This window comes from Osmerus mordax, chromosome 6 (assembly GCF_038355195.1).
Source record: "Osmerus mordax isolate fOsmMor3 chromosome 6, fOsmMor3.pri, whole genome shotgun sequence".
Taxonomy (NCBI): Eukaryota; Metazoa; Chordata; class Actinopteri; order Osmeriformes; family Osmeridae; genus Osmerus; species Osmerus mordax.
This window is the reverse complement of record NC_090055.1, coordinates 13,870,525-13,884,458: the sequence shown is the minus strand read 5'-3', so window position 1 is coordinate 13,884,458 and position 13,934 is coordinate 13,870,525. Positions and strand designations below refer to the sequence as shown.

The 13,934-nt window shown below is 41.8% G+C and overlaps 1 protein-coding gene and 1 long non-coding RNA gene across 3 annotated transcripts in view; one reads left to right on the top strand and one right to left on the bottom strand.

Moving 5' to 3' along the window:
* On the bottom strand, positions 1-950 carry LOC136943729 (uncharacterized). The gene is made up of 4 exons (XR_010876717.1): positions 888-950; positions 419-609; positions 223-325; positions 1-35 (listed from the first exon to the last, which is right to left on the bottom strand). It is a non-coding gene; the product is annotated as an uncharacterized lncRNA (long non-coding RNA).
* A 4,759-nt stretch (positions 951-5,709) lies between these two features.
* washc5 (WASH complex subunit 5) overlaps positions 5,710-13,934 on the top strand; it is a 77,836-nt gene continuing 69,611 nt past the window's right edge. Inside the window, exons 1-7 of one of the 2 annotated variants that reach the window (XM_067238387.1) lie at positions 5,710-5,757; positions 5,947-6,202; positions 8,175-8,320; positions 9,139-9,223; positions 9,516-9,616; positions 9,799-9,991; positions 10,260-10,412. In XM_067238387.1, the coding sequence (XP_067094488.1) occupies positions 6,017-6,202; positions 8,175-8,320; positions 9,139-9,223; positions 9,516-9,616; positions 9,799-9,991; positions 10,260-10,412 (864 nt within the window). In that variant the 5' untranslated portion in view covers positions 5,710-5,757; positions 5,947-6,016. Of the gene's footprint in view, positions 6,203-8,174; positions 8,321-9,138; positions 9,224-9,515; positions 9,617-9,798; positions 9,992-10,259; positions 10,413-13,934 lie in introns of both variants that reach the window. The other variant, XM_067238388.1, reaches the window with a different exon arrangement.

The following is a 13,934-nucleotide window of genomic DNA, read 5'->3' as shown; positions in this document are numbered from 1 at the left end:
CTGCCAGTCCCCACTCTAGGTCCTGTCTGTTGGCTCTGACAATGAAGCACAAAAGTTAGTGTTCTATCAACATAATTGCACGTGTGAAAGGGGCTATACAAGTCATAAAAAATCACATCTAAAATAATATACATCATCAAAAAAATATTATGGGATTCTACTTTTTTGTCACATAGCCATGTGAAAGGTTGGATATGGAAGCTGCAATCATGATTCATTCACCTGGCTTGTTTTGAATGGGCTTCCGGGGCGTGTTTGAGTGTCTCCGCTATGAGGAGCTCCACAGCCTTCTCTCCCAGTCCTGTCTTCCACTTCATCACAGTGTCTGCAATTAGAAGTCATGAACTTATTGTCAGCACCAATTTGATTGTTGAACGCTGCGTATAAGCCATAGTTCATGACATCCCCAAACACGTACCACTCTCTTTTGGAACTCCAGCACCTTAAGGCGCTCCTCAAGGTCTTGGAGTTCAGCCTGTGTTTGGGCCACCTGTAGGTCCATCACTGGCACCTCTTCAGTGTGTCTGCCCTGTAGTCGCCTTAATAGCAGAGCCTCTCGCTGGTTCTCCTCCAATGTCTCCATCTTCCGGAGCATAACCTGTAATGTGTCTGTAATTAAGGACAAGTAAAACAAGTTTACAAGAGTTTGCATGATTGGCATACACTGGTTCTTCTAGATTAGCTGTAACATTGATGTACATAAAAAATGTTACATGGTCTTTGCCCAAGATGATACAGCTGAATGGGGTATACAAAGCATTAGTATGACAACATTTGTTGTTTTGACAAATATGTTTCCCCCCACGAACAGAACAACTTAGGTATGCCTTACAATGAGTTGGCAATGGTTTGAGTATTTTTTTTGAGTGTCTTATATTTGCACTTGCCTGGCTGCCAGCTGTTTTCCTGGGCCCCATGGGTTCTCCTCCACCAAACCACAGTTGACACCTAGGGGTATGGCATCTGGTGATGCAAAAGTTTTAAAGATCCTGTAAAGTAAATTCCATGTTTTGCTTTTAAGTACATTCTATACATGTGAAATGAGTTCCTGAAAGCATGTGAAAAGCGCTAAAACTTTGTCGCACTGAAATGTGGAGTTAGACCGAAGAACAGTTTCTCTTCCGTTTTCAGATCAGGTTTTAATGGGCGGAGCCAAAAAATGCCTTATCTACGTCATTTCGCCCCATCTATGTCAGATCACTGAATGGCTCCTCCTGCTGTACTGTTATTGTAGCTTACATCAGCTAGCTAGCTAGCTTCAGGATGTCTCCCACACCCGCAACTGCATCTTCCCTGGATGCAAGAACTCCAGCTGCGCTGCAACGCCATTTAAGTTCCCTGTTGATAATGAAAGGAAAAGTAGGTGGATAGATTTTGTGAAGAGCCACGTTCATGGAAAGCTTCGGATAAACTCCAACAGCCGCCTCTGCGCCACTGACCATTTCACGGCGGACAGTTTTAACATGGACCAGAGACAGACGGGGTTCACCAACACACGGCTTCTCTTGCAGCGCGGAGCCGTACCGAGCATCGCCCCACAAGCCGTTCATCCTCCGGTTGCACCTGGACCATCCACCGCCGCCAGCAGTTCATCACTCAGTACTGTGTGTTTGTTAGAATCAGAATCAGAATGGGATTTATTCGCCATGAAAGTTTGCACAGACAAGGAATTTGCTTTGGCAGGAAGGTGCATACAATAAACATATAGGGACCTAAAATTTAAATATGTGGACTATCTATACTAAGGGTACATAAACTAGCAGTACTAAGTGGGATTAGAATTAAATATACAATAAAATAAAATATAAGTTGCCGTAAATTACAATATAAAAATACAAATATTACAAAAAATACAAATGTACAAGATACAATTTTGTAATGCAGTGCAAAAAGCAGTGTGTTTTAACCCTTGTGTTCTCTTCGGGTCATTCTGACCCATCAGTCATTGTTACCCACCGTCGTATTGCGACAACTTTACTGCATACAAAAACAAAGTGAAGCATTTTCTTTTAACCATCGGGCTGTCTCAGACCCTCCACATTGCGAAGGTTAAAATAAAATTATTTTTATTTGTTTTTTGTTGGGTAAAATTGGGTAAACACAACAATGGTTCGTTATGAACCTTTCGATCATGTGACCTGAAGGCAGCACAGGGGCCTTGTTGAAGAGGCCAACAGCAGAAGGGAAGAAACTGTTTTTGTGGCGTGAGGTATTGGTCCTGATGGACCGCAGCCTTCTGCCGGAGGGGAGTGACTGAAACAGGGAGTGTCCAGGGTGGGAGGAATCGGCCACAATCTTCCTCGCTCGCCTCAGGGTCCTTGAGGTGTGCAGGTCCTCGAGGGTAGGCAGATTGCAGCCAATCACCTTCTCAGCAGTGCGGATGATACGCTGCAGCCTGCTCTTGTCCTTGGCACTTGCAGCAGCGTACCAGGGGGGGTATTCGTCGTAGCTCGCTAAGCGGTTTAGCGAGCTCATTTTCAGGCTAAGATAAAAAACGCCCCTCTTTTTGGTTCGTGGAAGCAACTTTCGATAAATCACCATAGTAACATATCAATTAGCACTAACCTGCTCCGGAGCAGGCTAACGTAAGTGTAGCTGGATAAGCTTGCCACACCCCCGGAAAATAACATGGCAGCTCCCTTTTTGAAAGATCCCAGTTGACCAAGGAGCTATATTTTAGTTCGATTAGCTTTCCATACCAATAGAGTTCTTCGCGATTGCCAAGATCCTTTATTTCACACGGATGAGTTCTTGTTTGAGCGATATCGATTCAGCGGACAAGGACTCATTTATTTGCAAGACCTTCTCGGGCCGTACATTGCAAATATCATACGCCGCAGCAAGCGTTATGAGCTTATGCTGCTGTATGTGAATATGTAACGCTATGTTTTAAGAAATGTCTTGTCTTATCTGTTGTGCCTGTGCTTTTTATATGTTTCACTGTGGGAGAGTGGGAAACGTCATATCGATTCCTTTTTATGTCTTGGCATGTGAAGAAATTGACAATAAACTTTAACTGTGCTTCAGACTCTGCATAGCCTTGAGGTTTTTTGCGTCAGGTATAGGCTAAATTTGTATACAGTATAGGCGATGCAGAAAACATTGGCAAAGACGCAGCATGCGTTGCTGTAAGAAAAGTGTACTTGGCGCTTAACCAGCTGATGAATCAACTCATCATATTCCCTGGCCATGTCCCAGTCAATGAAATCAAAGAGGGATTTACACATAGGCCTACATGCATATACACATATATAGTACATGATATAAGCTCAGTAGCCTACATATATCCTCATAAGTGTCTATGAATTCGTATCAATTAGATACTCTTTGGCCTTGTTTTTATCTAGCCTACTTATTCTGAAAATTTCCATTAAGCCTACTGCCAGCAGGCACATTTAAAGAAATGTGATCTGATTGGGGTAATGAGGCACTTAAGATGAGCCTATACATTTCCCCAAAACTTTCGCATTTATAGCTTATCGGAAATTTTGCCAAGCTGCTTGTCTTGCTCTGGCAGCGGCGGTGTTTGACTTAGGCATGATAATATGTTTATTGTCTTCGCAGAGACAGACTCATTATAATAGTTTGCTCGGATGGCGAGAATAGCCTATCACCGCTCTCTCTTTCGTCTTTTCCGCCATCATACCGTTAGAAAATCACGGTTTTGGTGATCGACCTTTCCTGCCTTTTGAAGTAGGACGTGCACGTGCAATTTCCCTGATAAGTTTAGCCTGATTGAAATTAACCACATGATTTGGATGCGGATCAGCCGTTGACGAACCGATATTTGCTGTTCTCACTCATCTCGCTAATGTTAGCGGGCTAAAGGGACAATTGATTAACTTAGCTTCATCCCTTACGACGAACGGGGCCCAGATGGTGATGGAGGAGGTGAGGATGGACTCAATGATGGCTGAGTAGAAGTGCACCATAATTATACTAGATAACTTTTCCAGAGGTATCTCTGCTATAATTAGTGCAAACCGCTAACTTGATATTAGGCTACTCGGTGTAGAATGATGGTATTTTGGTGTAATGGTAGCTAATGTGCTAGAAGTAGTTGGAGAGCTCACTGTCTGCTGTCTCTGCTGTAAATGTTTACTCCTGTGTTACAGCTCAGGGGAATATTTTATTTATATGCATCTGTATGTTTTACTCATTGAACAAATACATTCTAATTCTATACTGTTTTGTTCGGCTTGACGTAGCGTCCATTATCTGGGTTGTAGGTAGCTTACTTGAGAGAGGCGGCACCTTCCAGCAAGGGGGCCGAGCTTCAGCTCCTTCAGGCGACACGCCCCCCCCCAGACGAAAATGTCCAATGATACTAGACACAGAAATGGCTATATTTGATTGGCTTAGATGGTTTTGGGAGCATTGTTCCCGCCTTCTTCTACGGAGACAAAACTTTTTTTTTTTTACAAGTACACAAATCTTTTTCTTCTACGGAGACACAAAACTTTTTTTTACAAGTACACGAATCTTTTTTGCAAGTTACAAATCTTTTTTGCAAGTACACAAATCTTGCCTTCTTCTACGGAGACAAAACTTTTTTTGCAAGTACACGAATCATTTTCTACAGAGACACAAATCTTTTTTGCAAGTTACAAATCGTTTTTACAGAGCTCGCTCTCCTGGCACTAATTTCACGCCATAGTTTAGTTGCAGTCAGTAGATGCGCTAGTCGCTATGTTGGGCCGTAAACACAAATCAGGGTTTCGGAAAAGATCAGAGAAAAAAGAGAGGATAGACAAAAGAGAGGGTTTCAATCAGTAACCCAGTTTTTTACCAAGAAAGGTGGGTAGCCAATCTGTGAGCTGAACCCCCTTGAAACAAGCTATTCTAAGTAACAACGTTGTCACCGGCAGTATTAGATAGAATAGCGATTGAAACAGTACCATCTGCTAACTGAAAATATGCCCCCAAAAAACGTAAATAAGCTTGACATTTATTTAGGGGGAAATGGCTAATTCAAAAGAAGTTTGCTGGAAGCGATCATTGTCAGTAACAATGCCAAATACGACCATTTGATCTTAGACTAGAGCCCTGCACGGTGGAGAAGCTGACCTCGCTAAATTGTGCTAAACTAGCCTAGCTGCTGTTGCTAGCCAAACTTAAGGGGATTGTTTGAATACGCCGGAAATGAAAAACGTTTCTTTTGACATCAAGTTTAGGCTGTGGCATTGACGACAGCGCCACACCACACAAGCTTGAGTTTAAATACATTATTTAATGTGAAATTACTTACTGTACATGCAAGTCTTGAATTACTTAAATGTATGATGCTGCCAGTAGCCTACTGTGCGCAACAGTCTTACTACATCTATGCACGTTGTAGGGCTCTTTGAGGCACTTTGAATTTTTGCCATGGGGCCCGAAATTCCTGGCGGCGCCCCTGTTTGTGATCGTCTGTCGCCATCTAGTGTCAATGGACTCCACATGTTGTCATTTTAGTAGTTTGTAGTTTTCGGTATTATGGTGCGTTATTCATTGTTTATGACGGCGACAAATACGGGTGAAAAAAGATATAGGGCTATATTTTAAGTATTACAATGTCACATAACACACAAATTTGAAATTGCATTTGATATAGGCCTATATCCGTCTGCTTATTCGGCATGCCAGGACATTAAATCGAGAACACATCTTAAACAGTGGAAAATCATGTGGTTCCTTGTCACATGACGGTAAACAGGAACTGATACAATAAAACTATTTAGCAAATGAGTTCAACATAACCGAAAGCTGATTTTAGCGGTAAGGATGGAATTTAGCACGGTTTAGATTGTTGATCGACTGTTTCTAGTTAAAACATGATTTTAACGATCACGTGAATGTGACAGTTGACATAATGAACTGTTAATGTTGTAGTCGAGAAAGACAGCCTGTTTGCATTCCTGGTAAGACATGCCTGAACAGCAGAAGTGGGTTTTGGTTCTTTTTCAGAGCCCTTTCTTTCCTGACAGGAGTGTGCAGGAATATAAGAACGCAGAAAGGCTTTCCTGTATTTTCCGCCATGGTGGATTTCCTAGCAGAGAACAACTTGTGCGGCCAAGCGGTTCTCAGGATTGTGTCTCGAGGAAACGCAATCATCGCGGAGCTCCTTCGATTGTCTGAGTTCATCCCTACAGTCTTTAGACTCAAGGACAAGATCGATCAGCTAAAATATGGAGACATCATATGTGATTTCAGCTACTTCAAGGTGAGATGGGATGAGCCGCAAAATGTGTTGAGTTTTGCAATATTGATCATATCAATATCAGCGTCCAGGAACAATTGTTTTGGGTTGATAAAACAACCGGTTACCCGGGGCATACCTTAGAAAATACCCAAATGTAGCCTACTAATCACGTATTTGGGTTTTCTCGAGGCTATAGCTATCAGTGTTGCACGCTATAGCCTACCGGTACTGGTACCGTACCGCGGTACTAGCTTTTTAGAAACGGTACGATACTGGCATTAAGAAAAAAAAACTGTACTTTTTTGTAGCTAGCGTCTTAAAGAAAAGCGGACCTGTGTGTGATGTCATGCCCGTGCTCTGCTACATGCGTCCGGTGTTACGATAATTTAGTTCCCCCGAAACCATGACGTTTTCTCCTGTTGCTAGGTTGAGCTGTAGCTATGTGATTTATACCATCGCGCGTGTTAGCTTATAGTACTTTCCATCAGCATTAGGTACATTTATTGTTGCGTGTTAGTTCATTTGCAATCAAATACAGGCTTTCTAAGAATGATCCCCCCTCCCCCCCCCAGGTTTTATTGGTCAATCGATAGTCAGATGTAGCCTACGCTAATTCTCGTGTTGCCGTTTTCAGAGTCTGAAACACATCTAATGCGTAACCTACTGTAATTTACAGTACTAATGCCCAGCTCATCAGGAGCATTCTCTTGTTCGGACGGTTGTTTGTTTTAGTTTTTAATATTCACGCTTCACTGTAGGGATGGTATCTGCCGGGGGTTGAGCGGTGCCTGATTTTCTCCAGACATGACGCTTGGCATTTAGGCCAAAGAGTTAAATCTTTGTTTCATCAGACCAGACAATTTTGTTTCTCATGGTTTGAGAGTGCTTCAGATGCCTTTATGGAAAACTCCAGGTGGGCCGTCATGTGCCTTTTACTGAGGAGTGGCTTCTGTCTGGCCACTCTACCATACAGGCCTGATTGGTGCAGTGCTGCAGAGATGGTTTTCCTTCTGGAAGGTTCTCCTCTCTTCACAGAGCAATGCTGGAGCTCTGTCAGAGTGACCATCGGGTTCTTGGTCACTCTAGGAAGAGTCTTGCTGGTTCCAAACTTATTCCTTTTACGGATGATGGAGGCCACTGTGCTCATTGGGACCTTCAATGCTGCAGAAATGTTTCTGTACCCTTCCCCAGATCTGTGCCTCGATACAATCCTGTCTCAGAGGTCTACAGACAATTCCTTGGACTTCATGGCATGGTTTGTGCTCTGACATGCCCTGTCAAGTATGGGACCTTATATAGACAGGTGTATGCCTTTCCAAATAATGTCCAATCAACTGAATGTACCACAGGTGGACTCCAATCAAGTTGTAAAAACATCTAAAGGATGATCAGTGGAAACAGGATGCACCTGAGATCAATTTTGTGTCATGGCAAAGGCTGTGAATACTTATGTACAAGAGATTTTTTGTATTTGTAAAAGATTTGCAAAATGTTATCATTATGGGGTATTATCTGTAGAATCTTTTGGATTCTTTTTTTTTTTAAATCCATTTTGGAGTATGGCTGTAACATAACAAAATGTGGAAAAAGTGAAGTGCTGTGAATACTTTCCGAATGCACTGTATCCGGATGCATTGTATGCCAAATGTGTGAATGTTGATGACCATGCACTGTGAGTTTGGTAAATACAAATTCATTTGTCGATACATGGTTTAACCCTTGTGTTATCTTCGGGTCATTCTGACCCATCAGTCATTGTGACCCACCGTCGTATTGCGACAGATTTACCACATACAAAGACAAAGTGAAGCATTTTCTTTTAACAGCTAGGCTGTCTCAGACCCCCCACATTGCAAAGGTTAAAAGAAAATTATTTTGGTTATTATATGGTTCGTTATGAACCTTTGGGTCATGTGACCCGAAGGCAGCACAAGGAAAGGCAACGTGTTAAAGAAGTTCAGTAAACTGGGTAATGACCCCACCTTTCCCATAGGGCCCTGAGTACTATGAGGGTAAGCTGGAGGCCAAACCAGAGCTTCAGGATCTGGATGAAGAATTCCGTGAGAACAACATCGAGATACTCTCAAGATTTTACCTTGCTTTTGAAAGCGTCCACAAGTACATTGTGGATCTAATCAGGTAAAAGAACACAACAATAGCTATGTTGTTTGTCATAAATTTGTATTTGCTGATCTACAGCTTATACCCTTTTGTTAATAAATGAAGACATTCATTTTAAAACAGCTATTCAAAAGTTGGAGTTGTGTGTGAACTTGCCGGTCCACAGAGGCCATGCTTTTCCAGGCCATGTCTTGATGCATCTTCTCAGAAAGTAGCCCAGGGGCCGTATTCACAAAACATCAAGTATCGATTTAGAAGAAACTCTTTAAAATAATGGGCATGTCAGTCCTAATTGTAGGACTCATAATTTTTTTCTGTAAGAGTATTTCACAAAGCAATTTTGCATTAAAACTAGCTCCTAAATCTGTGAAAAGTTAGGGGTAGTCAAGAGGACTCCTAAATCAGTAAGACCAAATCACAAACAACCCTAAAATGTCTGTTGCTGGCCATCCACCTTGGAACGTGAACATTTTAGAAAAATGTCATGATCATGAGCTTTTGAAAAGGTATCGTCGGGTATTATGATAGTAGTAGAGCTATCAGGGATGCAGTCAAATTACCGAGTACTCACTGTGGGCGTCGTAAGCTTGTTGACATCATTCATAGCAACATGGTCAACCCCACCCTTTGTCTTACCTTAGGATTTCTCTGCATTCCTTAGTGAAAGTTGGTCTCAGCAGCTTTGTGAATATGTTTTAGGAGGACACTCTTAGCAAATAACTTTTATTGCTGTTTAGGAGAACTGGTAGGAAGTGGTAAGATAGAATGTTTTGTGAATACAGCCCCAGGCCTACAAACTAGACTGACATTACTAACATTGTCTGTCACCTCTGTAGGTACTTGGACGATTTGCACGAAGGTGTTTACATCCAGCAGACCCTGGAAACTGTGCTGATGAATGAAGATGGAAAACAACTTCTGGTAAAACAATTGTGATTAGCGCATTTTAGTTATGTACTTATCAGCGTCTGTATTTACTAATCTACTTGGAGTAATACCTTTGATCTATGATCACATCCCCACCCTGTCCATTTAATCATGTGGTAGTGCAACAAAACAATCTGCACTCTAAAATGTGCAGATCATAGATTTCTATTTATAAAATGTACCCTAAAATGTTTAGTAAAAATTGTATCTACTGGCCAATCTGCCTGTGCCACCTATTGCTTTGTCAAAGAGGGATTGACTGTCCGCTGTATCTCATCCTGTCTAGTGTGAGGCCCTGTATCTGTATGGAGTCATGTTGCTTGTCATTGACCAGAAGATTGAAGGCGAAGTCAGGGAGAGGATGCTGGTGTCCTATTATAGATACAGGTGAGAGACTGGTGATCTTAATAGCTGTGTGTTCACATCGAATGAGTTGCATTTAACCATTATTTCGTCATGCATACCACCTAAATAGCTCTTTGTAGTGTTGGAACATCAAGTGTTTATTGGGTTTACTGTATTGTGCCTCAGTACCGGTTAACGTGTTCTATTTGATTTCCTCATTTCAGTGCTGCTCGTTCCTCTGCAGACTCCAACCTGGATGACATCTGTAAGCTCTTGCGCAGCACAGGCCACTCTAGCCAGCCTGCGGCCAAACGGCCAGCCAACTATCCCGAGGGCTACTTCCAAAGAGTCCCTATCAGCTCCACGTTTATCAGCATGGTGGTTGGGAGGCTTCGCTCAGATGACATCTACAACCAGGCAAGACTGGATGTGCACATTATTCTGCCTGCTCACTACAGCAGGGGTCTGTCAAAAGTATTTGCGAAGCATTTCTTGCATTTTGCAGAGTGAGACAAGTATTGTAGTACCGCCTTAATGCATCACCCAAACACCTTTAGCATCTTACAGTTGAAACGGTAAATGTTAAATACAGTTCAAAAATCTCACTATAAGGATTATGTAGAGATTAATGAAATGTTTTCCATGGGAATTTACAGTGCTCATTGTATGTTTTGTATCCAATTAGGTTTCTGCATACCCGCTGCCTGAGCACCGTAGCACAGCACTGGCTAACCAGGCAGCCATGCTGTATGTCTGCCTGTACTTCACTCCCTCCATACTACACACTCAGCAGGCTAAGATGAGAGAGATAGTGGACAAGTACTTCCCTGATAACTGGGTGAGAGACAATCTGTGATACTGGATGAAAATCTGTGGAAATTATAATAACCCTAACCTTTGCAATTTGAAGACTGGTTTCAGTCTACATTTCTGAATGAACCTGTGTGTGTATATGTATATATATATTATGTAAAAAAAAAACACATTTGATCCTATGATGATTTTGTACGTTTGCCCACTGACAAAGAAATGATCAGTCTATAATTTTAATGGTAGGTTTATTTGGACAGTGAGAGACAGAATAACAACAAAAAAATGCAGAAAAACGCATGTCAAAATTGTTATAAATTGATTTGCATTTTAATGAGTGAAATAAGTATTTGACCCCCTCTCAATCAGAAAGAGTTCTGGCTCCCAGGTGCCTTTTTACAGGTAACGAGCTGAGATTAGGAGCACACTCTTAAAGGGAGTGCTCCTAATCTCAGTTTGTTGCCAGTATAAAAGACATCTGTCCACAGAAGCAATCAATCAGATTCCAAACTGTGAAAGACTGAAATCCTGCAGCGTCCGCAAGGTCTCCCTGCTCAAGAAAGCACATGTACAGGCCCCTCTGAAGTTGAACATCTGAATGATTCAGAGGAGAACTGGGTGAAGTGTTGTGGTCAGATGAGACCAAAATCGAGTTCTTTGGCATCAACTCAACTCACCGTGTTTGAAGGAGGAGGAATGCTGCCTATGACCCCAAGAACACCATCCCCACCGTCAAACACGGAGATGGAAACATTATGCTTTGGGGGTGTTTTTCTGGGCACAGGACAACTTCACTGCATCAAAGGGATGATAGACGGGGCCATGTACCGTCAAATCTTGGGTGAGAACCTCCTTCCCTCAGCCAGGGCTGAGGGAAGGAGGAGAACAATAGGATTCCTCCATGAGGAGGAAACCTATTGTTATTGTTAGCTTTATTGGGTGTGCTCACGCCTTCGGCGAGCACAACCATTGTTCTCTCACATATATATTTATTTTTTGTTTCTTTTCCCACACCTAAGGATCTGTCAATATTTGGATTACATAGACAACGTCGGTGTCAAAAGTTTCGTCTTGGTAGCGATTGAGTTGCTTGTATTTTTATTTGCATTCCGTTGCACGGTTTAGGCTGAACTTGTTTGTGTCAACAAAGGGTACTCAGTGGTGCCAACGTCACAACGTCAGCACACGTTAGCAACGACGCATGGATACAATGTACATAGATGTGCTTTTGCACAAGAGTATCCTATCGTGCCGTGGTGTACTAGCAGCATCATACATGTACATTTAAGCAAATCAAGACTTGCATGTCCAGTAAGTAATATCACATTAATTAATGTATTTAAACTCAAGCTTGTGTGGTGCGTCGCTGTCTTCAATGCCACAGCCTAAACTTTATTTCAAAAGAAAAGTTTCTCATTTCCGGCGCATTCAAACAATCCACTCAGTGAATTTTGGCTAGCAACAGCAGCTAGCTTGCTCGTAGCAAACCTCTTTTGAATTAGCCATTTCCACCTAAATAAATGCCAAGCTTTTATGTTTTTGGGGGCATATTTTCAGTTAGCAGATGGTACTGTTTGAATCGCGATTCAATCAGAAATACTTTCGGTGACAACGTTGTTACAGTAGCTTGTTTCAAAGGGGGTTCTCAATGAATTATATGAGTAGGCTAAATGCTTGAAAAATGTCACTAGAAAAGAAAAACTTAAAGACCATATGGCAGGTTTATTTTTCCAACGAATTTGCGCTATTTGCTTGTTGGTAATAAACATTTAAACTGTTATCCATTGTATTTGATGTTGTTGGGTGTCACAAAACAGAATATAATACGAAAAAGTAGCTACTTTTTGCAATGATTCTTCTTTCCCCCACAATGCATTGCATGACGTCACGTTGGGGAGACGACCGACCAAAGCCCGCTTAGAGACCATTGAAATCGATTAGAAATAAACACTAGGCTAGTACCAGAGAATGTCTAATATGGTCTCTGCTAGTACTATAAAAACATGGGACATCTAATTGGAAATTACAACATCTGGGAAAATATTTAATTAGGGATGATCTTGGGGGGGATTTCTAGGTTGGACTGGCAAGTTAGCCCATAGCTAGCCCATAGCTAGCATGATGTCTTCTTTCTAGATAAGTTTACCGGTAGTACTAGTCTACTTATCTGAACTACAGCTAACGACATGATTGTCCGGGACAAGTGGATTTTTTTGTAGGGCAGAGAAATGTACCTGCCCCACTGGACAAGTTTAAACTCAAAGAAAAATGCCATGTTACTGTACTTGCACTGGCCAGCTTGCAAATACTGAGGATAGCCTACCGAAGTTGAGTTAGCCAATGTCGTTAGCGATGCTAGCTAACGTTAGTTTGCTAGCTGTATATAACATTTCACTGGGTCTTGCAGCTGTTTAATTGACATAAATTATTATGAAATGTCATGTTCTACTAGCCATTTGCCTACTTTTGCAAGTCACAGTATTTCCAAGCCCTGATAGTGTAACTGAGAAGACGCAGTAATTCCTCTTTCAAGTAATAAGCCCCCGTTCAAGTGTTGAGCATTAAATTAGCTGCACGGTCTGTAGAGATATTGGGACGAAGCTGCAATACAGTACATAACAAAGTGTTTCATTCTGCAGAAATTGTGTAAATGTTTAATGTAACAAATATTTTTTTTATAACACCTCAATTGTTATCATTTGTATAATATTACAGCTCATCTTCGTTGGTCAAAGGCACAATCTTTACCCGGACGTGACTTTTGTGCATAGAAAAGTGAAACGTAAACGTAGGGCTACTTGTCCAAAGGACGTGCCTCAAAAATGTAATGTCAGGCCCTGAATGATCACTGTCACTAGATATAAATAAAACGTTGACTTTCACTCGGTGCTATTCACTGACAGTAAAAATTTTTTTTTATATGTGCACTGATGTTCATGGACTAGCTCCAGAGATCGTTGCTGCGTTGCTAAATGATAGCAACTCACCAGGAAACTTCACCAACTCTCCACTCATTCTCCTCGGACCATCCATTTAATTGGCTTTGACGGCCATCAAGTCTCGGCAATTCCTCATTTGCCCTCATGTCTACTTGGTTCGAAATTATACGGCTGCGGGCCATCATACACATTAGTGGGTTTTGCCACCTCTTTTTCATCCCAGTCAGTTTCCATAGTTCTAGTACTAGGCTGAGGCTTCTCTCCTCCACGACTCCCCAACGTGACGTCATCGCCGATTCGCGCTAATATGCTAATGCTAACAGCAAAAACGACAAAAACTGGTCTTTAACACCATTTGGAGATATTTTAAATTATATACATATCTTGAGTGCTTCATGTACCCATTAATCAACAGAAGTGTTTAACCTGCCATATGGCCTTTAAGGGGACGGACCCACCTGCAACCGACACACTCTACAATTTCTCCAGAAATTGTACCCTCTAGTTTTCTTTTTTCTTGTTCCATGAGAGTTAATGGCAGCCCCAAGAACCATATGGTAACTTTTTGTGAAATTTGGCACACTCATTAAGGACAGTCCCTTCTTTATTCA